This window comes from Streptopelia decaocto (assembly GCF_964273445.1).
Source record: "Streptopelia decaocto genome assembly, chromosome: 2".
Classification (NCBI taxonomy): Eukaryota; Metazoa; Chordata; class Aves; order Columbiformes; family Columbidae; genus Streptopelia; species Streptopelia decaocto.
In genome coordinates, this window is record NC_138655.1 from 21,329,258 (window position 1) to 21,355,279 (window position 26,022).

The 26,022-nt window shown below is 34.0% G+C and overlaps 1 protein-coding gene across 29 annotated transcripts in view; it reads right to left on the bottom strand.

Annotated features, from left to right (window-relative positions):
- Positions 1–26,022, bottom strand: part of RIMS2 (regulating synaptic membrane exocytosis 2) — a gene marked incomplete at its 5' end in the record, with an annotated part of 471,635 nt that overhangs the window by 131,694 nt on the left and 313,919 nt on the right. For 10 of the 29 annotated variants that reach the window (XM_082045212.1, XM_082045210.1, XM_082045211.1 and 7 more), the window contains 2 exons: positions 3,131–3,240; positions 4,374–4,553. In XM_082045212.1, coding sequence (XP_081901338.1) covers positions 3,131–3,240; positions 4,374–4,553 — 290 coding nt within the window. Of the gene's footprint in view, positions 1–2,253; positions 2,287–3,130; positions 3,241–4,373; positions 4,554–6,056; positions 6,126–8,682; positions 8,758–13,343; positions 13,407–15,807; positions 15,874–19,426; positions 19,535–20,133; positions 20,200–26,022 lie in introns of all 29 variants that reach the window. The other 19 variants (XM_082045206.1, XM_082045234.1, XM_082045208.1 and 16 more) reach the window with 11 other exon arrangements.

The following is a 26,022-nucleotide window of genomic DNA, read 5'->3' on the forward strand; positions in this document are numbered from 1 at the left end:
CCATGCTCCACATTACACTGAGTGGTGCACTATAACAAAAAATCTCCCCAACTGCAAATTACTTAAATCCCTTCATTTCTGCTACATTTTAAGAAATGGTATGCACTTTCAGCCCTATAACAAATACAGATTATTCAAATGTTGTATACAGACTAAATGAGACTACTGTAGGAGTTAGAAACACAGAATGTTTTCTGTCTTTTACAAAAACTAATGACTTATTTGTCTGTAATGTATCTTTTAATAACTCTTTTCTTCAAGATGATTGTAACTTAATCTGGTCAACAATAAAATCCTTGATTTCAAAATACAGAAAGGTTAACCTTTACAGCATATTTCCATGCAATATAAAATCGCCTCTCCCATTTAAGTCAAGTATATGCTTCTGTAAGAACGGAAAGGACTATGCTGCGACAATGACATTTTTCAGTACGGTCATATAGCCTTCCCAACAACAGACAACTGTTTTGATTATCACCAGGGCATACAATAACACATATAAATCTACTCAAATGTCTATAAAGTTTTCAGGTTTACTTGCTGCTTTATTTGTTAAATAATAACATAAACCCCTTCTATTACAGTTAGTGTTCTCTGTCCTACTGAATTTCACTTTTTATCACTGATACTTCATTTACTTAAAATAATTTTTTGTTAAATTAAATTGTCCATAGTAAAAAAAAAAAAAACTTCTATTAATCATAATTATGTTCTGTCACTAACTGAAGTTAGGTAATCTGCTGTTCATGTAGAGCATTATTCCTTCTAAAGCAAGTTATTATAAGCCTTAAAGAAAAGGATTAGAAAATCCTAAAGAATTATAAAAAAAGCCTCAAAGTAGAACTACATTGTTATCAGAATACAAGCTCTTAACTCATGACAGAAAATTATATAGAATACTGTGTGAAAGCTATATCTGTGGATTATGTTTTTAACTACAGTGTTTACCAACTTTATAGGTGCAAAATTCAACACGAAATATGTCTAGGTACTGATGGTGCTTTGATTATATATTAAAACTCTGATATCTGTGGATTTGATGGTCTTCCATAACCCAGATTTTCCAAAAGACTACTTTAGACAGAGGTACAGAACAATATTATGCAGTCTTCAAGTAAAAACAGAGTCCCTCAAGTCCCAGCAGTACTTACCAGAGCAAACAATTCTAGCACTCCTATAAAAAATAATTATTTCATTGTATTTATTATCTTTCTCTCGAAAGAATCTATGATGTAAATAAGACTGCTGCCCTCTCTAATCAAACACAGTAAAAATATGCAGTACTTGCACAATTGCTGCCCTAAAAAGCTCACAGTCTAAATAGATATACAGGCAAAGAGCAAGGAGGAGTGGTAAAACATAAAAGCATATACAGCAATGACAGCACACATCATGATTAGATGTGATTATTTCCTGGCATATCTACACTGTATTTCATATAAGCAGTTCACACATAAGATGACGAAGAAATTAATATACCAGGGTGATAAACTGAGAATACAGAGTTTTCTTTCCATGGAATTTTGTTTCCAAAATGGAAATAAACACTGTGAACATTGTAAATAACAAATTAAAAAGTCTGATGAGACAGATACAAGAATACTGCATATAGACCCTCAGTGGTTTAACCAAGGACTGCAATTGATATCTTGTGGCTTGCTACTACGCAAGTTAAATAGTTTTAATGGTGAAAAATATAAGGGGATCTAATTTTAAGCAAAAATATTATAAATTTTTGAAAGAACCAATTATTTTTTGTTCCTATATTGTTTGAAAAATTACCTAATCAGTAATTCAGCAACTGTATAATGTTAAAATATATTTGCAATAAAAATGTTTTCCCTGTTAAATGCATGGCTAACATTAAACATGTCAAATAGCCTCGAATGCTTAAATTTAAACATGTGTTTGAAGTACTAATCCTGAAAAAGTACATACATACATAGGTTAACCGAAATACTCTTATTTGCTGCTGTGTAAACCCTTGGTATTTAAAAATGGGTACAAGTCTAGGTACTTCTCTAATGATCATCATATTTAGATAGTATTATTTATACATTCTTTTTTTCATGTAGAACTCTGTACAACTTATGAGCCACAGGTCTGAATATAAAAAAGACTAAATGATTCTGACAATAATTCTAACTATCTCTGTGCAATCAAGGAACATCAATTGCAGTTGTGTTTATTTTTCCCTATATAGCCTCTCAAAAGGCTTTCAGGTGAAAAACAAACCCTCCTTTACGTACAGACCTTCATAAGATTCTATCTCCTTGTCTCCATTGTCTAGGGAAAGTAACAAAACAAACAAACGAGAAAAAAAAAAAAAAAGGAACCAAAGCACAGGGGTTAAAAACAATAGAAGTTTTATAAAAGATACAATATACATGTTAAGAAGGATTAAAATAATAAAAAAAAAAGGAGAGTATATGGCCATTTAGACTGATTTTGCACAGCACATCTAATTATCAGAAGTGGAATTGGGCAAATAGATTTGTTATCAAAAATCTGTTTATATTCCTCTGTTTCTAAACATTTTGGAAAATTTCTCCATTGACTAGTGCTGTTATAAGACATTAAAGGTAAGCACAATCACAGTACCAGTGAAACACCAAACATTAAATATGTTGCTGACCTTTCCTATTTTACAGATTGCTACCTCTCTTCTTTCTCTTCCTGTTTCAGGATGCAGAGGTTTTACATTAGCAATATGTAACACACTCCATGTGAACCCACAAGTGTTCAGCTGTGCTCCTAACTCCCCAGAGAGACAGAGTTTTAGCACTAAAAAACATACAGAAGATTGTTTCCTATGCCTGTTGAAGTCAATGACAAAACACCTATTAAGTTCAAAAGGAACAGGATCATGCTAATAGCCCATCTCAGTTTGTGTGTATTGCACTGCTGCTGATTACTGTACTGACGCTGATACATTTTAGTCAAGACTATTGCCGATATTAAAACATAATAGAAGAAAACACAGTATAAAAGGCAATACTACTATCAAATTCTAATTCTGTACACAAAAACTGAAGAGATTTGAACTGTAATTCCAAAGGAAAAATAATAAATATAATTGACCTTCATGAGTAATTTTGCAATGTCATTAAGGAGAAAAACATACACTTACTTCTCTCCAACGTCCCCTTTGGTGGGAGCTGCGGTAACTGCCTGCCCCTTCGCCCTACTACTGGAGTGCTTGATGGACTTGTCTGAACAGACCCAGTTCGAGGATGTGACCTATGAGACATATATCAAAACAAACCATAGCAATTAAATGACAAATTCGTACTTAAACACCATCAAGAACTGAAAACATGACTAAGTAGGCTTTAGATCAATTGGGATCCTTGCAGTCCCATAGTGAAACTATTATCTCTTTTCAGAAAAAGTCCTCATTAAAAAGAGAAATCACTCTTTGAAAAAGAAGAAAAGAAAGCCAAACTGAGGCTGAACATCCATAAGAGGTTTGTTTGCACAGTCAAGCCAGAAAAGATATTGCGTGTATATTCATGTGCATATGGATATAATAGCCACATACACATAAAGTCAAATTCAATGATCTTTACTCAGCTTGTAGTTGGTTAAATTACCACTGAGTGGCAATGAAATTACAGGGATTTATCTAAACAAAGTAATAAACTGAGAAAATACACAAGTTTTTTACTAACTCTGACTGGGGATTTGATGTTACTAACTCTCAGAAAACAAAAAAATGTTCAAAAAACAAAATAATGTATTTTGCAGTTCTCAAATAAGGGGAGGCTTTACTGAACATCAACTAGACCAAAATGTACTCAACTTTTTATTGTATTATCTTTATTTAAGCTAAGAGTAATGTATAGAAATTTTCAAAATGTCAATCAGTAAAGGACAGCACTCGAACAGGAACAGTACAGACTATGGCACAGTAAAATGTAGTCAGAGAAAATGGTGGTTAAATGGTAATCAACAGACAAAGTCAGCACAGTCCATATAAAGAAACTTTTTTTTTAAAAAAAATAGTTTCATTTGGTGCTGTTATGATGGTTGTTCCATAAGCGATGTCTGATGAACACGAAAAAAAATCTTATTCTGTAAGAGAAGAATATGATAGTTATGAGGTGGTTTATGTTGGAAACCATCCAGCATTCCTGATAAATGAGAAATCACAAACAAATGTAGTTAAATACTGTTAGCAAACAATTCGCAATGGCAGCCACACCATTATATCCAGAGCAGAATATAAATAGTGTGTTGACACTGAAAGGGTTAGTATCTATTGCTACTAGTGATCAGATAAGGATGAGGCGATACCAATTAGCTACTGGGAAAATAAAACGGTGAGCTGGTGGGGCAGCAGGGGATTAGTCTGACTGATTTGTCTGTTTCACCTCGGTAAGGCGGGTGAAGGAGGGGCAGATCTTCCCGTCATTAATGAAGGCATCGACCTGATGAGGTTTGAGTCAGGACGCTCTGTGGATCGGGAGCGGGAGTTGGTCCGCTCTAGCATAGGACGTTGCTCTGTTGATCTGGATCTTTGATATGGCTGTCTATCTGCTGCTTCACAATTCCTGTAATGTTAGTTAAAAAGCAGCTTAGTTGACCTTTGACTTTTCTATTAATTATAAAATATGATGCATGATAATGGTTTGGAGCAAATAATTTTGTTATGTACATTTTTTTTTGGGGGGGGGGGAATTTTCTTAGTTCACTTCTTGATAGCATAGAGCTTTTTATACATTTATGATTTGGCTTGCTTCATACTTTTGAGAAATGGGCTGAAATGTTTCCAATGTCTCAGTAATGACTATCCATGCAATAGTCTGTTTCCTGACAATTTCTGGGTAAAAATATTGTTATTTTGTTAATTGATACAGAAACCTTGGAGGAAAAGACTAGTTGACATAATATTAAGTCTCCCTAAAGCTGAGGACTCATTCAATTGTGTAGTTTAATTGAGCATTTTTACTTACATGATTCGATTTTTATAAACTGCATTATCTTTAGAGATAGTAATCTTGTTTGTAGGAAAGTTATCTTATAATTCCCAAGTACTGTTAAGTATTATTAGACTCAGGATGTCTGTCAAAATATAAGCTAGGCTATAGTGATGGATTCATACACGATGCTTATACCACAGTCAGATGAAACTCTTCAACATCATTATTAGTTGCAGTGGTTTCACCAACTAGACAAAGTCTGGTTTGTAATTAAAAAAAAAAATTAAAAAAATGAAGCAACAACTTCTAACCCACAGCCTGAAGAATTGTGCCAAAGTAGAAATGGAAAAACGGGGAGAAAGTAGACTAAGTGAAAGAGAATCTCTTGATCAAGCAGTCTGGTTTTCTACTATCTCAGGCAATTAATCATGCCATTACTTTGAGAAATTAATCAAGTCCCACCTTTTTTTCAAAATGGAATTGGTCTGTTTGCAAGGAGTAATATTTGCTAGCAATATCCTAAAATAATTTCAAAAGTAAAATCCATACCCTGATGGAGCTACTTATTAAATTCACAGTCCTCCCAGCTGTCCTTGAGTAACTGAACAGCCATAAAATATAAATGGGGAACATGTACCCTTCAGGACTTTTCCTTGAGCTAAGTCATGCCTTTTACAATGAAGTCAGATAATACAAAGAGTGACTTGATGGTGATTGAGTGTAACAAGAAGCTGAATTTTAATTAGTACCAAAAAAAGAGAGAGACATACTACAGTCTCATTATGAAGACTCTGATGTTATTAAGAGCATTTTCTTTCTAAAAACCATACAATACATAACTGAGACAGAGTAGAGCTGTCTCTAGGGTGGCTAACTTTGCTGAATGGGTTGATAAAAGATTCATTAAAATGAATGTCTCTTCAGGCCTTCCATGAGGTAATTATTGGACTCCTAGAGCATACAAAGGAATTGCCACAGACAGGTTCAGAATAACACCATTCACATGAACCTACATCTATAAGCTCCTAACAAGCAAACACACCACAGTGAGACTCAATGATAATTAAAAGCTGAGGCACTAAAGATTGGAGGAAAAAGTACAATGAGCCTGGCACAAAACCACAACAAAATTACCTCACTTCTTCTATCAGTTCTGTTTCTGAATAGGAAGCTTCATCAGCGAAAACATCCACTGTCTCGCTTCTTTTACATTGTGGATAGACAAAGAAACACAACCTTAGCTTCGGTAAGAAAGTTGCTTAGTTTACGTAACTGTTTAAGAGAGGTTTCTGTGCTATTGTAGGTGAGAAAGGTGTCAACCGTCTGCATGGTGATTAAAAAAACAACTACGGGAATAAATTCTTAGAAAAAGAAATCTATAAATTCTAAGAAAAAAATATTCCTAAATTCAGTAACATTGCAAAAGAGAACACAACCAATGTCCAGACAACCCACCCCACCCTGTGTACACACATGTTTAAGAAAATTAGTGACCCCCAGAGACTTTCTTCTTTGGGTGTTTCACACAGAGAGAGCTAGAATAAGCCTTCTCCTGCCAGTGAGTGGGACTGCTGGAGCACACAGCAGCAGGGACTGGGCCATATGGCAAGAAGCACAATTCCATTGTCTATTTCTCTCTCCTTCCAGCAGCGTGTAGGACACATGGAAGAACAGGGGAGTAGCAACCAAATGACACACATAAACACTTCATGAGAAGTTAAGCCTCTTTCACTTGTTATTCCTAAGGCCTCATTCACTTTAGCTGTTGTATAAAAAGGGTTTTTTCGGTTGTTAGGGACCTGACCCATTGTATAAAAAGTGGTTTTTTTGGTTGTTAGGGACATGACCCATTGCCTGTATTAGAAGGCAAGGAGGCATTTTTACTGTTAGGACCTGCTTAGTGGGCAGGTTTTGTATTCCGCAGAGCATCATGGAGCTACTATAGCTAACCACTATGCTAACAGATAAAGGCCCCAGAAATTCCATATTCAGTAGTTACTATAAATAGTCAGTTTGCCTCAATCTGCAGCTAGCATTTACTTCAGCTGGAAAAACAACAAGGAGTTCCCAGAAGTGAAGGAGAACATGGATGTGGAAGTGAACCTTTGGTTTTGGCTTTGGCACCACTGTTGCTTTTATAGACCGAAGGATTTGAAGACTAAGTTGACAGACTGAGTTGTTACCCTCAAGTTACAAGCTACACACTGCAAACCCCTCAGTACCACCAGTAGCAAATGGAGGGCTATATAAGAATACAGACAGTTGTCCACTTGAAAGCTTCACTGTGTGGGTTTAGATCACATGCATATAAAGAACAAGTCAACAGACAGTTTTACTGTCTGGCGTGAAACAGTCCTGTTGATTGTCTTCATGTATTTTTGCTCTTTTAACAGTAAACACATGTGCTATATGACTCAGGTCTTCAGAAAGGAACCATCCCTTCTAATGAAAAAGTATCACTTCAATAACATGTTTAGACAGTGAAGCTCCTCAGCTCTACCACAGTATACAACTGTGCATTAATGTCACAATCCAGACATAAGCATGGAGAGAGAGTTTTTAAAACACCTCAAGGAACTAAAACCAGAAGTTCATAACTTTTCAGATAAAATTCTTGAGGGCTTATGCTCCCAAGTTATCTCAGCAAAAGTTTCCTCTATTCTCATTATAGTTCATATCATATGAATTACTGATTTTTAAAAGAGGGAAATATAATAGTCTAAATAATCAGCATCCACATAATGTTTTAATGTATGCTAGAGCTGTTTGCTAACAGACTTTTTGTTATAAAAAATACAGTTAATGAAATGTCAGATAGTGACCTCCATTTACTATTGCCTTTAATTTCATCCTTCTATTTTTGCGAAGGAAAACATACATGGTAGGTGGCCCATTCCCTTGTCAACATCTGTGAGACGTGTGAGCATAACTTTCCCTACACTGAGGAAAAAACAGAGCAGTTAAGTGCTTCCTTCTTAACCAAACACACCTATCACTCTGAAACTGTATGACCTTTCTGTAAGCCACCACACAGAAAGCTCTGTGAGTAGTCACAACTTAATTTTGTATTCCAAACCCATCAAAAATTAGAATTAGAATCCCATACTATTTAGGTACCACTGTGAACTCTAGTAACTACAATATCTAACCAAAGATGCTACAACATTTTGTTTTAACTACTGATTTATCTGCATTGTTCTATATTCATATTCTAGTAATGTCAAAAGTTGACTCTTCCCAATGCAGAAAATAACCATTTCCAATTTTTAAGTTTTCAGATTTGTTACTTTTCTTTACAAATAAATAGGAGGATTTTCAATAAATAAATACTTTTTTTGATCTATACTTATATCTATTTTTCCTTATGTTAAGAAAGCCTTATAAAAGATGAACATTTTTCAACAGTAAGCAATCATAAAATCTTACAATACAAGTAAAAGTTATTTTTTCTGAAAAAATAACTGAAAACAGGTTATTTGAAAGCCCATGTATTAAATTCTTTTACTGTGTGCAACACTGAAAAAAGCAAGTTATGAGATCAGGCCAATCACAATTTTACTACTAGGTTGTTCTTGTAACAAGAAACTGAAGAAATAAAAATGGAATTGCTGTAGAATTACAGTACATTACAATTCAGCTCCTAGTGCTTTTTTTTTTTTTTTGGTCATCTAGAAACAGTGAGCACAGAACAAGAAAAATGCAGTGACACGTTTTCTAAAGATCGTAATTTCAAACTCCAGCTAATACACAATGGTAATACCTGTCAGTGTCTGTGGATGGCTGCTGGATTTCAATCCTTGGACATGTTATTCTTCTACTAGCTATAGGAACTTTGCTGTTTAGTCACAGACACAAGATCTGTTAGCATAACATAGATAAGCATGTCTACAAACAACTGAGATTTCTAGTACCAAGCAAACTTATACTTGAGTCATAAGTGTTGTAATGGAAAATGGGAAGGAGCAGTATACTGCCAAATATCTAGAAAAACTGGTGACTGGCTATCTCACCAAACTACTCATCTATACTTATAAAGACACTTATACAATATTATGTGTTCCTATAACAGAAGTCAGAAATGCAATGCTCTTAGGTACTCTTGCAAAATAAACAAAAACAGGAAGCAAAGCAAGATATATTTGCTGCAGTATTATTCTATTTTGCTTTATATATATATATATCTTTACGCACACACATGCACACACTCATATGATCTATGCACATGCACATTACGCCGTGGTGTATGTGATAATTGCAGGTACATCTACGTGACAGCCACAGGTATGACTAAGCTGTAACACGCCAGGATCTGAACTACTTTTCTACCAGCTGGCTCAGCTGAGCAGAGGAAGCAGTGAGGTCGGCCGTGCTCCCGGGCACACGGTGCTCTGCACAGCCACACTGTGCTCTGCACAGCCACGAGCAGCTGCTACAGCTACAGCAACTCTGGTGCTTACAGCCCGCTCAGGTACCTGTACAGGGCATTGCAGTCACTGTGATGATTCTGTTTCAGGCATTTCTAATCATGCTAACATGATAGCATGATACAATTACAAAAGTACTTAAAGAATGCATATATAGCTATGTCTAGAGAGATTTAGTCTCCAAAATACATTTCATCATCAACAGATTGTATTGTTTAATTACAGAGGAGCAGCAAAGCCCTACTTTAAGTAGACTGGATCATTTTTTCAAGGTTCCCTCCAATCCAAATTAGTTTATGATTCAATGGATGCAGTCAGAGGTTTATGCTGGCTATTACAATCAAATATCAATAAAACCAGTAAGTAGTCTTGATACTGGAAGAATTAAGACTGAAATAATGTGCTGAAATACTTCATATCTTTTTTATCTATAAAATCAGACCCAATTAATTTTGTGCATTTTATAGGAATAGAAAAGCAACTTGTACATTTGAAGGGAAAACAGTAGAAGTAGGTAAGCAGTTTCTTCTTCATAGAAAATTTTAACATTAAACAAAAAGAAGTGGTGAATACTTTTAAGAAAGAGGCTTCTTAACTTCCAGTTAACGCTGCCAGTTATCACCGATCTATTTATAACTGCATTCAAATGAAAACAAACACAGCTAATAATAATAACAATCATTTCTATTAACTAGTTAACTTTAACTAGTATAAAAATCAGTTTTCAGTATTTTACTCAAAGGTAATTTCTCAAAAAATGAACCTTCCAGGCTACCATTTCCTTACAGAGAGGTGAACCAATGAATGCAAACAACATATATGTTGCCTTATGTCTTACCAATTTATTTAGCTTGCACTAACTTTATCATATTAACATTTATTAACATTTTTATTTTGTGCCTGCAATATGAAATGTTTGGAGGCATTTCTTCACTACTAATTTGAAAGTCTGAGAGATTTCAGTAGATTTTTTGCTGTAGTATTATATGTTAGGTGTTTGTTTTTAAATTATTGTTTCTGGTAATTATGACACATTTTCACCTATATAGCCAGTTGCCTTTTATAGTACTCTGTATTTTGCCAACTGCTTCCAACTTTTATCTTCTTTAACACAGACTCTCAACTGACATATATTAAAGGATCACACTGCAGGAACAAGTATCTTCATCTTCATGTGATGACTCACTGATTAGCACTCTAAACCTGGGAACTCAAAATTCTCAAAGAGAGTTGAATTCCTCTCCCCCAGCTCAATTTTATAACCTAATATAGTGCTGCAACTCACTCCATAATAATAATATAAATTCCAATAAAAATATTAGAAATATTCCAAAGTAGAAGTGTTTCAGCTTCATATTATAGTTTTATTAAACATTTTTTCCCATTTCAGAATACAACATTTCACCCACTCAATTTGAATGTTGTATCATAATGGATGAGCAATGACAGGATTATCCAAATGTTTTAATCAGCATGTATTATTTCATGACTGAAGAGTAAGTGGTAAATAAGATAATGCATAGAGAATCTTGAGAGAGAAGCATTTTCCTAGTAGGGCATCAATGTTCAAATGCATTTCAAATGAGCACTTAAATTACAGGTTAATCAAGTAGATTAGTTGTAAACTCAAAATTAAGCATGTACCTAAACATGCCCTTGTATAGTGCATGACTGAATTCAAAATTTGAAAAGCATTTGGCTCTTGGTGGTTTTGTGTTGGTTTTCATTGTTTGTTGTTTGGTTGGTTTGTTGTTTTTTTCCTCAGATCTTAAATAAAACTTTATTTGTACATGGCACACTGTATTTAGTTGGCCTCTTTTTTTTCAATAACATTTTAAAAGACCGCTAATATGGCAGCCATTTAATTAATAAAATATCACAAATGGTTTAATACTGCAACTACATGTTTTTCTGTCTTCTTAACTTTTGGCAACAGAACTGTAATTCTGACTTCACTGAAATCAAGAAGAGTTCTGCCACTTGAGGAAGCCAGGATTGCAATCAGAACATTTCAAGATAAGCAGTTATGTGAGACTTTGTTATCCTTTCAGCTCTTAAATTACAAATGAGAAAAATAGCATAAGGTTTCTGTTAAAAGCATTCTATAAATCCATTGATCTGAACAGACTTTGACCCATTTAAGTAGCTTTCATTCTTTTAAAGTATGTTCTATGCCTTATGGTCTACCTAAGAGTCATATTAGTTCACAACAAAAGTTCTTATATTTTATTTCTTATTCCACAGTTTTATGGAGCCAAATTTAAATGGGGACAGAGAGTACTAACAAATAAGATTATTTTTCAAATTACAGTATTTTTTCCCCCTCATATATTTGCATACATTAGCATCTATACAGTTCTAAATATAAGACAAGTCAAGTAAAGAAGAACTATTTAATGGACCATCAAAAGCAAATACAAAAGCTTTGTTTACGCTAAGCACTTTGCAGCCTTCTTCAAATGCCGTCCACTTTCAGCATGCTTGTGCACCGTCTTAGAAGAACCGATATGCACGGCCTTTGCCATAAGCACAAATTAAGTGTATACTTCAAACACTTAAAATTGAAGAGCCAGCAAGCAGTGGCCCACTGGCTCAAAAAGCTAGGGAAGAAATATGGTCTCAAGTAAGTCTCTGTGGCTGCACTCATGGTGAGAAAAAAGACCCTTACAAACCTCTTCTCTCTAGAGAAGAGAGAAATTTGCATTAAAATATTGAAGGATTATTTTTTTTTACCAGATTTTTTTAGTTTCAAGTTGACAAAGTCACTCATGTTCTCCTTCAGTCTTGGACTTTCTTAAACAGAATTCCTGTATTAGTCAACATATACATGACAAATATGAATCACAATTTTATTTAAATGTCCCTAGGACTGCAGGTGAACTGTGACTAATCCCTTATATATACACATCTATCTTCTATTTTCAATATACAGTAACATTTTATATGGTTTGTTATATTCAGCCGAGTATAGTCTAAAAGCCTTCCAGTGATCTGTTTTAGATACAGAACTATTTCTCCAGAGAGATCTATTGACTTGTGTCACCACAAGAGAATAAAGAGAAACACAAAATTCAAAGTATCTTCAGTAATTAATTTACTAATAAGTAATTAATTCAGTATTAACACACAATTTACATGTTAGTAAGTATTTGTACAGAGAAAATTATAGCATTTGAGAAACCAAACTATAATATTATTTTGTATAATTTCACAACAAATGTTTTTGAGAGACTCTTGGTCTTCATCAAAGAAAAGTTCCTGGTAACTCTGCAGGAGTTTCACTCAAGAACTTCAGGATTTACCAGCATTTTGGACCCATACCATATATTTATTTTAGTTAGCTAAAATATTCCACTGGCATAGTCCAGCTCCTACTTAAAAGATAGGGAAGGGCAGAAAGAAGCAAGCTTTGTGCACATTAATAAAAGAAGTAAGCAAAAATAAAGAAGAAAAATGCTGCAAGCTCAAGAAGAAAATGAGGGAGAAGCAGTAAAGTTAAAGACCTAACAGCAAAGAAAATCCATGTGCTCCCTTGATCAGGAGACAAGTACAGCTAGGAAGAACTGAGGATTGTAAGGGACACAGCACCTTACATGGGTTATGCATCTATCACACAGGAAGATAGATTAGACAATTAGAACTGGGATTTCTTCTAAAACTAAAAAGTATTAGATCTCAAAAACACATTCTGTGACTGTGAATGCAGGCAGATATTATCAGTCAAAAGCCTTTTTCCATTAAAGTGGCCCTGAACAGTGAGAACACGTTTTAAAAATAGTTCAAACTAATGTTCTTTTTCTATTTGTGACTAAATAAAACATCTTAATTGTGGAAGAAAGAGAAGCACATAAATGAGCCTCAGTTCTGAGTCAAGAAAGATAGGCATAAAGAAAAATACACTTATTAGGAATAACTTTGGCACAGTTAAAATGAACTCTTATGATAAAGATTAAAAATACATTTTAGCTGTATCTGTAACACTACACTCTTTACTTACCCATAGTTTTCAGCTGAACCATTGACTACATGATCTGCCCATGAACTTGCACCATTGTACCACCTTTACAATGCAGTTAAAATAAAGAAGTGTTATAAAGAAACGTATTATTAATAACACTCTAATTCATATGACACAACCACCTCTCAATAAAATTTAAAGCTTTTCAAATGTGTCCAAATCTTTTTGTAAATTTTGTTCTTTCTCTTAGGTATGAAAAAATCGTATCTTTTTAAATTAAAACTCAAGCAATTTCTGTTTATTTTTTCCTTATATAATTCTTAATTCATTTCTCCTTTATTCTTCTCAGCAGTTTAGCCATAAATTTCAGTTCCATACAGACTAACTGTTCCCTTACCTTTACTTATACAAAGTCTTCATATTTTCAGTTGTTATTGAGTTTGTGGAATGATTTAAAAATAATTGTGGAGATAGATTTAATATTAACAAAAATACTGCTTTTAACTTCAAGTATCTAACTTCTTGTTTTTCTGTTTGATAGAGTGGTTAGTTTTTACAGTTATTTAAGATGCAGAAGAAAACTCATCTCAGATCAAACAATGAAAACTAGTTACATTTTATACCTATATTATTCTTCCACATACTGAACACGGGCTACCTAAACATTTGCAGCATCATTTCAGTAAATCAGTTGAAGACAACATAAAGCAGATGTAGAAATATTTTATCTTAAGTAGAACCATGGAGAAAATAAATAGACAAAAAAATCTGCGTTCATTCCAGAAACCAGGGGATAAACTCTTTCTGTGCTATTACTCCAATATGTTAAGAATCCATGCAAATCATCCAAAATTTGGTTAAGGGATTTCAACGGGATCTCTGCAGTTCCAGATTTTCAGGATCCTGCATGGGTAAAGCCTTGGAACTGCAATAGTTTCACTGCTCAACTATTTCCACATGACACTGAGTGAGAAGCAAGGCAGGGATTTTCAGAAAAGAACCACCTTATTATCAACTTGACTATAAATCTTCCTTTGGCTGTACTGAAAATTCTAGCCAAGGTCTGCAGAATTAACTTTTTACTGGCTTGAATATATTTATCCAAGGGTTTTCATCAATCCTTTCCCAGGAATTATGGCAGGATGCATAAAGCATTTTTTGCATAACTCCGTATTTTTCAAAATTCTCAGATTTCCAAATCTGAAATTTTTCAATATGTTTACAAACTAAATGACCCCACATCTCATCATCATTAGGCTGAGGGAAGACCATATGGAGTGCAGTATATGTTAATGTCACTCATCTGCTCTTATTTCTTCTGTATCAAATTGGATGGTATGGGGAATGGCATTTTTTTTGCATGTAGACAGATAAATGACTGGAGGAAAGTTACTTAAGTTTAATCTAATTTTAAATTAAATTTAAATTTTGTTTAATCTAAATTAGAATACAGTTTGAGAATGACAGATATATCTTTACACTTGCCCTGATCATTCGCATCCTTAAAACTAAAGCCAGTCTCTTCAGCTGGCCAGTATTTTAGGTAAGATTCTTCTGTAAAAGTATTGTATTACAGAATTCATAAATATATAAACACAGCTTTAAAATTTCAGTGCACTTTATTTTTTTTAATGACTGTATTTATTCATGGTAAGGAAATTAAAATAAAATTTCTTGCCATTAGTTAGAAAATAATCTCTGCTTTCCTGCTCCTGTACTGTAGACAAAAATCAGATACTGACTTAAAAATGAACAGAGAAATATAAAAGGTCTAATTGTGCAAAAGGAGAAGAACATCAAATTGCTTCTTTCTGCACACTTTCTTCTTTCTGGACCTTGCCTAGCTCTTTAAACATGAAATGCTCTTATCAAATAACTATTTCCAGAGACACTCCAAAAGTTTTTAGATTATGTGTCCGATTTTAGTTATACGATGTTCACTGTCATGCACCATTTGCATATCAAAATTTAGGAGGAACAGTAGTACTTTTGGTACCAGCACAGCAAGCATCCAAAATCAATTTGAAGGCATTTTTTTAGTCATTTTTAAGTCAATATGGGCAGTAACATGTCAAAAGCTGAGGAGCTTCTTAAATGATTCAGGGTATTAAAGAATGAAATTAAGGATTCTAAATTGTCCTGTAATCACTCCTGGTGACTGAAAAGGTTAGTCATTGGTAATATGCTGCAGTTAAGTGGGGAAAAGACTTTCAATTGTACCTAGCTCTCCTCTGTTCTATTCAGTTTTCCTCCCACATCTAATGAATAAAAAATTTTCAAAAATTATGCTTAAAAATATCCAACGTCAAGTTAATGAAGAGCTAAAAGAAAACAAGGTACTTAAAACTATAGAGATTAGTTGTTCCGTATTTAGAGAAATACTGCATAAAGTGCACTGTAAATTTAAATATAATTAGTCTAGGCCAATTAAAAATTCTAGACTACGCTTCGGAAAAAATGTATTACTCAACTTTATCTATTTTTACTATATAAATTAAAATACCTTTCAGGAGTATAGGTTGTGTCGTCATAATATGAATTAGGCACTCTTCTCTCCTGCCTAGTCCTCCTGAATATGGAATAAACAGCACAGATATTTCAGACATTTTAAAGGGTGCTTCTTTCATCATGTTTTACCTCACTGTACTAACAGCATGGTGATGAACATGGAGTACATTTATCTACCGTTCAGCAGTATCTCCTGAACATATATTTTCATATATATGTCATTTTACACTTCTACTTTTAAATTCTATTCAGAAATAATTAACAATATATTAAGAACACTTGACCAATACAAACATATTTCATAAGAGGTAAAAATTACATCAATAGGAAAACAGTATTTGAGCAACTGAGAAATTTCACCAAAAATGGAACCTAAAGTTTGTTTTCTCAAGCGAAGCAACAGAAATTCTGCCTGAAAGAAACCTTTCATCCTGCACAAAATGTGCACAAATCAGCTTTTATTGCCTTCTAAACATTAACTTCACAGGCTAAATGAAAATAGCACATACAGTGTTGTTCTCAGTGACAAAGCTGAGCTCCGAGAAAGGTAAGTTGAGAAAGAATTCTGGTCAGTGATGTTTTCAGCAGATTTTTATTTGTGAGAGACGACTAATATTTTAATTTTAAAACCAAGTGGGATAAAAATTTTTAGAACATTGCTCTGTCATTGAGATCATGAGTATGTCAGCCAATTTAAAATGGATGAAGGTGAAATTATGAACTAACCTGTATAACTCAGTAGAATTGTGAATTGGGGCATATAAATAAAAGCATAAGTAAAGCTCTATATGTCCAGCCATAATGTCTTATATATGTTCAATCTGAGTAGTGCTACCATGGTGATTATCACATTAAAGAGTCAACAAAAACTGATGGGGGGTACTGAGCAGCAGGATGGTCTTGAGAAAGAGCAGGGTCCAAAGGGCACTGAAGTCACTGAAGCTGCACATGTGCCTGTTGTCTGTCTCAGGCATAAGCCAGAGTATCTTGTCACAGCAGCCTCCACTTCTGTTGGGAGGGAAACAGTTGGACTTCTTCTAAAAAAACTATCACAAAGATAAAATGACAAGTGCCATAGCCTAAGAATGAACTCGGAAATTAAGGGTTTTGATAATGTTAATGTGTCCTAGAACTAATGAACTAAAGGCTATCAAATCTGATAAGCAGTAGCTGAAACAAATTTCAGCAAAGAAAAGATGAGAGAGAATGAAGAAGTCACTCTGTGGGGAAAAAAAAGAGAAAAAGCTGCTAGAAGAGACCACAAGAGTTAATGAGCTGGCTGCTGTCTACAAGACAAGCAATGAAAGGAGCCATGAATAATAACAAAGGCAAGTAATCTTTACTGAGGTACCTGTATGACATATTTGCCCACAGGACACCCACACTGGTGGATTCACAGTGACATAAGATACAAAGTCCCAGATGACTCTTCCCTGAATGCTGGACTGTGCAGAACAATGTTTGCTATTTTGATGAATAATGGAAACTGGAAACTTATTTCACATGCTTAATAAAGTGAAAGACAGGTAGAGAGGTGGCTGCTTGATATCAACAAGACATTGATTAAGTAGATGGAACTCAGAAGATGGGACTGACACTTGGACCTACAGAAATAATGTAATTTAAGGCAAGAATTAAACTGGGAAAATGGGTAAAGATAATGAGGAAATATTGTTTTAATAGCAGTTTTTCACATATTTCCAACAAAATAAAATAAGGAAGAGGAAATTACTTCTTGTTTTTCAATGGATAAGGAGGAACTGGATAAAGATTATGCTTTAAATGGTCTTTAAATACCTAGAGAACTGCTGCCAGAATACAGAAAGGTAAAAAGAGTAAAAAACTAGGAAAAACTATAGTGGCTTTGAGGTACTCAGAGTAGTTCCTATCTGGTAAGGTGACTCAAGTAACTTGAACACTAGTGTTACTCGCAGGCAGCCTGGATTCAAGAAGACCGGAAAATCCAGGATCAGTTTCTAGATCCAAGGAATCTCAAGATACTGCTCTAAAACTGAGCTAGAGATATTCCACTTCATGTCAGATTTTCCTTTCTGACCCCTGGAGGAATTGGCTTGGAAAATATTTACTTCATCTCACTGCTTAAATTACAGCTTTTTCATCTTTATGCAGTACTGTCACTTTTGCCATGTATTTTAATTTATTTTACTTTATTTTTGAGAAATTAATCTCTGTAGAAGCAAAGATTAGATTTGCAAGTCAAGATCCTCAAACTAAGGCAATTTGATAAATAGCTCCAACTTTCTGCAATATCTGAACAGTCACAGATACAGCCAGCAATCTGAAATGGGTTCAGATAAACTAATGCACATGTGAGTATATAACTAAGGAAAAAAACAGTATACAAAAATTAACTATTGAAGTATGAGCACATTTCATCACATATTTTCAGAAAAAAAAAAAATGAAACATTCCTCTCCTTACTAAAGCTCTACCTGCAGACTGAACTTATTTACACACTTTCTTTATATTAGTTCTCATGTAGAACAGCAACTTTTCGAAACAAAGGTTTAACTGAGTTTTAAATATTATAATGTCTATTATACTATAGCTTTGGAAAATTTCTAAAAAGCAATATTTCTTTGGAAGGAATACTCCTATGATACTATAGAAGTTTCAGATTCTATTTTGTTTCTGCACACAAAAGTAGTTTTACACTTAGTAAAACTATGGTTATATATTATCTGAATCCAGAGCAAACCTTAAAGAACTTCTCAGAGGAACTCATATCCAGAAGGCAGCCATGAACTTAATATATCAAGAATTCTTTAGTTCCTACTGTGGAAAATTTTACATCGTCTGTCTTGCAGAGCTATAGCCATTCCAACATTTGCGATCTGAAGCCACCATGTCCTTTGTATTTGCTCACAGTTTATCAGATTTATATCCTTATTTCTATTCACACACAACCATATAGACTTTTTCCTGTTTTGCAATATTTTCTGAAAATGTCATATTCACAGTAGTACACAATATGTCTTACTACACTTCTTAAAAGCCACTGTGTTTCAAGCACAATTATTTCATAGAAATTATTATGGACTTAACTTCTCTCTGCCATATATTTCATACATGAATAGGAACTCTGATATTCTGTAATCATGCACAGGTATTGTGAATATATACAAGTATCATAAATTACAGAATAAGCACTATACAAATAACTACAAAATAGGTTTATACCTTTAGTTTTCACTCTGTTTTTCAGTTAAGAAACATATGAGCTTTCAGAAAGATTCTATTTCTGTATACTTTGAAGTAGATAAGCTTTTCCTCATTATTTCAAAGAGAATAATAGATATAATAAGCCCTTGGAAAATTCCAGTAAAATAAGTGTTATACAAAGACACTTATACATAATATCCATGTAACCTAATTTATGAACTGTCTTCTGTAAAGCTATTCAGCTTCTCTTGGGATTTACCATAGTCCTGAGTAGTCAATTTTAGACACATACATACTCACAGAGTATAATAAAAAATGTTCACTTTATGTGTTCACTTTAAACACAGATCCCATTTGCAGTTTGGAAACCAAACACAGTACTGCCAAAGTATAAGTGGCAGAGCTAACAATATGCTCCACATCAATTATACCTCTCATGATCATAGTAAGCACCCTCAGAATAGGTACGGCACATCTTACGGGAGCGAAGTAATCTGATTGCATCTTCACAAAATAGAGGATACATTGGGTGATCCTGGCTGCCAAAACATAAAGGGTGAGTACAATGAAAAGCAACACAAAGATGAAATGAGGACAAAACAACATGAAAAGCAAGCAATGTCAGCAACAGAACAAAACACTAAGACAAAACTGAGCTGGAACTTTGGGGAATTTTGCAGAGCTACTTTTAAAAATTAAGATATATTGGCCTGCAGCTGAGACTATGAAAAAGGTATCACACTCTGGTTTCATCTATTGGAACCTTTAACACAGTCATGTATGTATGACATTCTTTATATGTAAATCACACTAATAGCAGGTATTTGTGGGTTTGGATTTCAATAATTTTCTCTATTGACTTTTAAAAAGACATTAGGATAATGTAAAGATAGCATCATCTTCCTGCACCACCAATTGTAGACTACTTGCAGTGATAAAAAGTTTAAAAAGTTAAACATACAAAAAATTATCTAGTGATTATCTACATGCTATACTAAGAAAGCTAATGCTGACATTAACTCAATACTTCTAAGTTTTTTACCACTATACACAGACTAATAAAACCAGAAGTGGACATGCAGGTACATAGAAGTACATGCATTATCCACACAGAGTCACACAGAGGGAAAACATATACCTGGCATCTCTGTAATGGTGATCTGTGGACTGGGTGTACCGGGAACGAGGTAAAGTAACATAATGACTGAGTAGATGGCAGAAAGAAAAATAGAAATATAAGACAATAAGATGGGAAAGGAATGATACACATAACAAAATAAAAGACATAAAAATCTGATAATATAAGAGCTACAAAAGTATTGCACAGAGTACTGAAATTATCAAAATTGGAAACAGTTCTAAAGGTAAAATTATCTCGATGATTCACATATTTGTTCTGAGAAGCCTGCAGGAGACTACGGATTAAATGGATAGCTAAAATTTGGGATTTTCTACATTAGTTCAGTTAGGATGAAAAAATGTATAAATCTCTGTTCAAAAACAATGTCAAGAAGCCAGATTGCCTCTTCCCTTCCTTGAGGGCAGTGATAACTTCAGTATGAATAATATCTATGGCAGAGGTTTACCTAATCTGTCTGAAAGGCTACCACCATCGGGAAAACTGCCCTCACAAAGCTGCAGAGCTTTCCCATTACTGAGTTTTTTTTCCTAATACTTATCCTATTCCAATAAAAGATTAATTCAGATGAAAGCCCTGTTATTATTTAAATAATAATTGAAGAGTTATCACATCTGTAACAGAATATGCCAAAAAACAAATGCATGCATTTCAAAATAATAAAACAAAGATATTTATATTTTATTTGTATTTTGAAAATATGTCAAAATGTATCTATTTTGATATACTTATATTGGTTACAACACTAGATCTTTTCCAATTATAAAAAAGTACAAGAATGCTATTTCTCTTTTAGTATAAATATATGCACATGGTAGAGGAAAATTTGTTTTGAAAATAGTTTTTTGTTGCAGTTTACAAGGAATTATTACAATGCAAAGGAATCCCGGGTCTACAGCTCCTCTGAAGTTGGCATATTTTAAAGCAATGTCTAATCACAAAAGTCTGCATTGGATGTGTAAACCAATTTCACCACCAAACCACAGGCTTACCCTTCACTTTTATCCATCGTGTCTTAATTTGCTTATAATTAATTTCTTTCAAGTAATCAAACACATTGTTACAGGTAGCTATACTACCTACACTTATGATCTTTTCCCTATTTGCATGTGGATATTTATAAATATTACATATATCACACAATACGTATAAATATTATTTATAAGCATATTATGTTAATTATATAAAGTACAAGAGATCTTTGTGCTTACTTCTTGTCAAATAAATGCAAAAGCATAGTCACCACTATAAAAAGCTTCTAACTTAAGTCCTGGATTATGCAATTTAAACTTTGCCATTTGTTACAAGAATGAGGAGCCATTTGGCAGGGCCCAGTTTGACATGGTATGCTGAAAATTTGAAGATGAGGTCCTAGGAAGGACTAACAAATGAGAAAATAATCACAGAGCTACACTTCAGGCTGCAAAAAGAGTTAGGTTTCTAAAACTAATGCACAGACCCAAATACCAAAAGCAGTCTACCCGTAACAGTCTGGCAGTCAGCATGCTGCCCAGAAGCATTAAAAAACTATTTCATTATGTTCTTCAAATTTGCTGTAGGATATATGCACACCTACAGGAAGAACAATTAAATGAAAATGTAGGAGGATACCCCACAGCAGTTATGATGTGTAATGATAGCAAGCAACTGCCTACCAGCTTACACCACACAACATGGTGACATTCTCAGGCTATGCCCACATGAATGTGCCCTCAAATTATTTACATGCAGCCCTGGAATTAACACCACAAAGCTCTTGCAAATATTACATTAGTATTAATAAGTAATTAAGTGCTTCCAGCTGGTAGATGACATTTTAAGAATTCACTTTCACTTCCCCTTTTATCTCCCAGTGAATTACTGGCAAGTTTTCTTGATGGTCTTTCAAAAACATAAGACAGCAAATAAATATAATATAATATAATCAACTAGTTTTTAAAAAGTAAACCTTTAAACAAAACTAGGATTTCAAGCTGAATGCATTGCAAAACATGGATTTTATGGGAATGCAACTGCCATTTGCAAGCAGTTTAACTTACTGTCCGTAAGAAGGAACACCCCAGACTGTTCCCTTCACTTACTTGTATGTGAATAGAACATCATCAGCTAATGCTCTGATCAGGATTTGAGTCCTAACTACTTTTTAAATGCCCATTAAACTATTTAAAGTGCCCAACATCTGGTTTCAATGTTTTCAGGTTTTGTCCTAATACTTCTAGAAACCTGGAGTTCTAGTGTTCTTAGCAAGTTCTGAGACTTTTGCTTGTGAATGTATGGCAGGCAGTTCCACCTTTATTTTTTTTTTCCTTAAATTCAGGAGTTAAGAATCAGAGCAAGCTGGCATTTATATACAATGTCTTATGCTGTTTGATATGTAATAACTTTTAACAAGTTTGAAATATGCTTCCTTATCACCCATAATTTTGCTTGTCTCTATAGGGAAGTGAAGTAATCCTTAGCTTATACTTTGCCTGATCCTCCAAAAATACCAGATATTTATACTTTCCCATATTCTTTAGAGCCCATGTCATCCATGCGATCTAACTCATAATAGATAGTAACCCACTATAAAATGTTCTTATGAGTGCAATGTAAAAAGTAAGAAGATTATGTCTGAACTAATTCAGAAGAAAAATCAGTTCCAAACATGAATTAACACAGTAACTTACTAGAGTACAACGCATTAATCATAAAACATGAATATATAACCGAATAATGTTTGTACATTTTCATAATATCTCTAACTACAATATTAATTGTTACAGAGATATAATTCATGTAAGCAAGTGTCTCTCTGCCTGGAAAGGGTTTCTGTTGAAGAACAGTTAAGATTTTTCATTAAAAATGCATGGTTGGTAAAAACAGAAAGGTGCATGCCATATACACATGGAAGAGAGAATGCCTGAAATCACATGTATGTACATTAGGAAGCAGCATATTTTTATGTGCTTTATGTACCTCGACATGCAGAACAAAAGGCTTAAATGCCATCTGTCTTCTGAGCAAACAGTCAGTACTCCGCTATTTGTTTCTTTATTATTAATACCTTACTTATTTAACTTAAAATCACTTATTTATGTTTTTATAAATATGCTGACACCAAAAATGCCTATGACATACCTAATGCTCACTGTCCAAAACTGAAACATGCACAATTTTCATTTGGCTAATAGCCAGTCTAAACAAGATAAAATCATAATGAAAATAAATCACAATGTAATAAATCCATTAAGATTTGCATCACCTAAATGCAAAAGAACTCCAGAAAAGTTCCAGATCTGTATCTAAAATAAACAAGTCTTGTGAGACAGTCATGAAAACCATGATCTCACATGCAGATGTAGATGGGAATGCTTGAAAGACCATGGAGAGATGGACAAGGTTTAAATATAGCAGATTTTAAAAAAGACAAAATATCTCCAAGATACTTTTTTTTTGGTAACCTTCATTTAGATTTCTAGCATTTTATCACACCTTCTTTATTTGCTACATTATAGTAGTTGATGGCAAAGTATATCAAATTAGGGTATGGCAAAATGAAAATATTAGTCTGTATCCTCACAGCTTTCTGAAACATTACGTAATTTCTTACAGATAGCATGGATAGAAACTTATATTGAAATACCAAACTATCGGTTTTACAATATGATGATTAATATACACACACAGACACACATACATCCCACCCACCCCCACATCAGGGAAAACAGATTGCCACTATCCTCACAAGAAGATTCCAGACACATAGGCAAGCATGATAACTTCCTTTTTTTTAAGAGAACAGAAAATGATGACTTAAAATTTTCTGGTCGCTCACCTATTTGTCCATTTTCTTTCACCTTCCTAAAAATTCAATGAACCACGAGGGTAACAAAACAGAGATCAGTAATTCAGTGATCAATGATTGCCTAATTGTATGTACTTAGGATCCAGGACCAGGCCTGGTGTACGAGAATGATCTCAGAAGCACACTTGAGAACATACACACAGAGTGCCTCACTTGACCTGTCCATGGCAGACCTTTCTATTCTTCTTGTTGTGGAACCTGGAGTTTAACCTGGTCTTTACTTCCTGGGATATTTATTCAATAGTAAAGATGAGGCATTAGAAGATAATATATTCAATTTTCATTCTCTGTGACCAGGTCCCACAATTTGATTAACACTGCAGCTTCCCTATCAAAGTGGGAAGCTGGGTCCCAAGTATTTCTGTGGAAAGGATGAAGTACTGGAGTACTATTACATTCTGACAATCTTGTGCTTATTGGAATACCCATAAATAATTCAGAATGCAAAACAAGACATTCTGTTCCACTGTTAGAGCCTGCATGAATCAAACTCAGTCGACACAAGAAACTTCTACCATCGTATTACTGTTTATCTATTCTGATAGTCAGCTTTTTCCAGTATATTATCTGACTGTAATCTAAGTAATACATTGTATAATTGGCAACACTACTATCATCCATTTTTAGTAACATTCTTTTACACTTTTTAAAAATGAAATAGCAAATAAAATGTATGACAAGTATGAAATTATTAAAGAGTGGAAAAAAAAAATCTTTACTGGTATAAATTTACCCTTAACCAAATCCCCCCAAACTCTTAAAGTGACAATTTTCTGAAAATCCAGCAATATGAACAAAATGGGAATTAGTTTATTCAGACCACAGAGTAAGAAGCAAGTGGTTCTTTGGGTCAATTAGTTGGAAATACAGGGGAAAAAGAGATATTGAAAGTGGTAGAAGAGAGAGGGCTGGCGTATGAAAATTAGCATAAGTACTGTAGGAAGAAATGAAGTAAAAACCGGGTGTGGGATCAAATTAGGATTGCAAGATTGAGTGCAGAATTGTTCAAGGGAAGAGGAGGCTGGAACTCATAAAATGGTGTGGCTTCAGAGAAAAGATGTGCTATACTTCCTATTGGCAGATTACTCATTCCAACAAAGCAACTGCTACAACCAGTTACTTTTTCCAAACAAGTGAGGCCAGTGATACAGTTCTAAAAGTTTAGATTCCCATCTGAACAAAGCAGGAGTTAATGTGCTCTGTGGTAGAACGTTTTCTATGTTGCTTCATAATCACCTAAAAACTACATTAAAAAAATGTGAAGTCAAGCTCTCAACTTTTTGAAAATGGTAAATGCTGTTCAAGAATAAAACATTAGTTATAAATGCTGGATTTATAGAATAATTATATAAATATAGTTATATAAATGTAGAAAAGATTAACAATACTTTTACTTAACAGTTTAGGTTTTTTAAAGGAGAGAATGAATTTTCTTTATATATAAACATCAACAGTTTTTCCACTGATAAGAGTATGGATGTTTTTTGCCACATCACTTGTATAGAAATTCCTGCTTTATCTCCTGGAATATATGATATCCTAGAAATATTCCAAATTATTGGAACTGACAGTTTGAAGACATTAGCTGTGAAACTATAGCAATTGTCAGGAGAGAATTTGTGAACTGACACATATTCAGTCAAGATGAATTTCAACAAGATAATCAGTATCATGTTATCACAGTGTTCCCCTTAATGTATCTTAAGTCCTCACTCTAAAGGGCATAACACTAAAGTCTTTTATCAGAACTACATTATTTATTTATGTTAACACTGGCATTTTGCATGTATATTTTATTCTGAGGAATTTATCTATGACTTTTGTTGTTGTTTGCTTTTTTGTTCTGGTTGGTTGGTTGGTTTGGTGTTTTTTTGTTTGGTTGGTTGATTGGTTGTATTTTTTTTTTTAATTTGGCTTGAAGGTTCTGAATCATGAGTCCTTTAAAGACAAAGTTACGTTTGCAAGACTGCACTTCTTTTGCCATCGTCCTACTCCATCCCTGTGTTGGAGGTGTCCATCCTTCAGCAGACATATGGAGACAC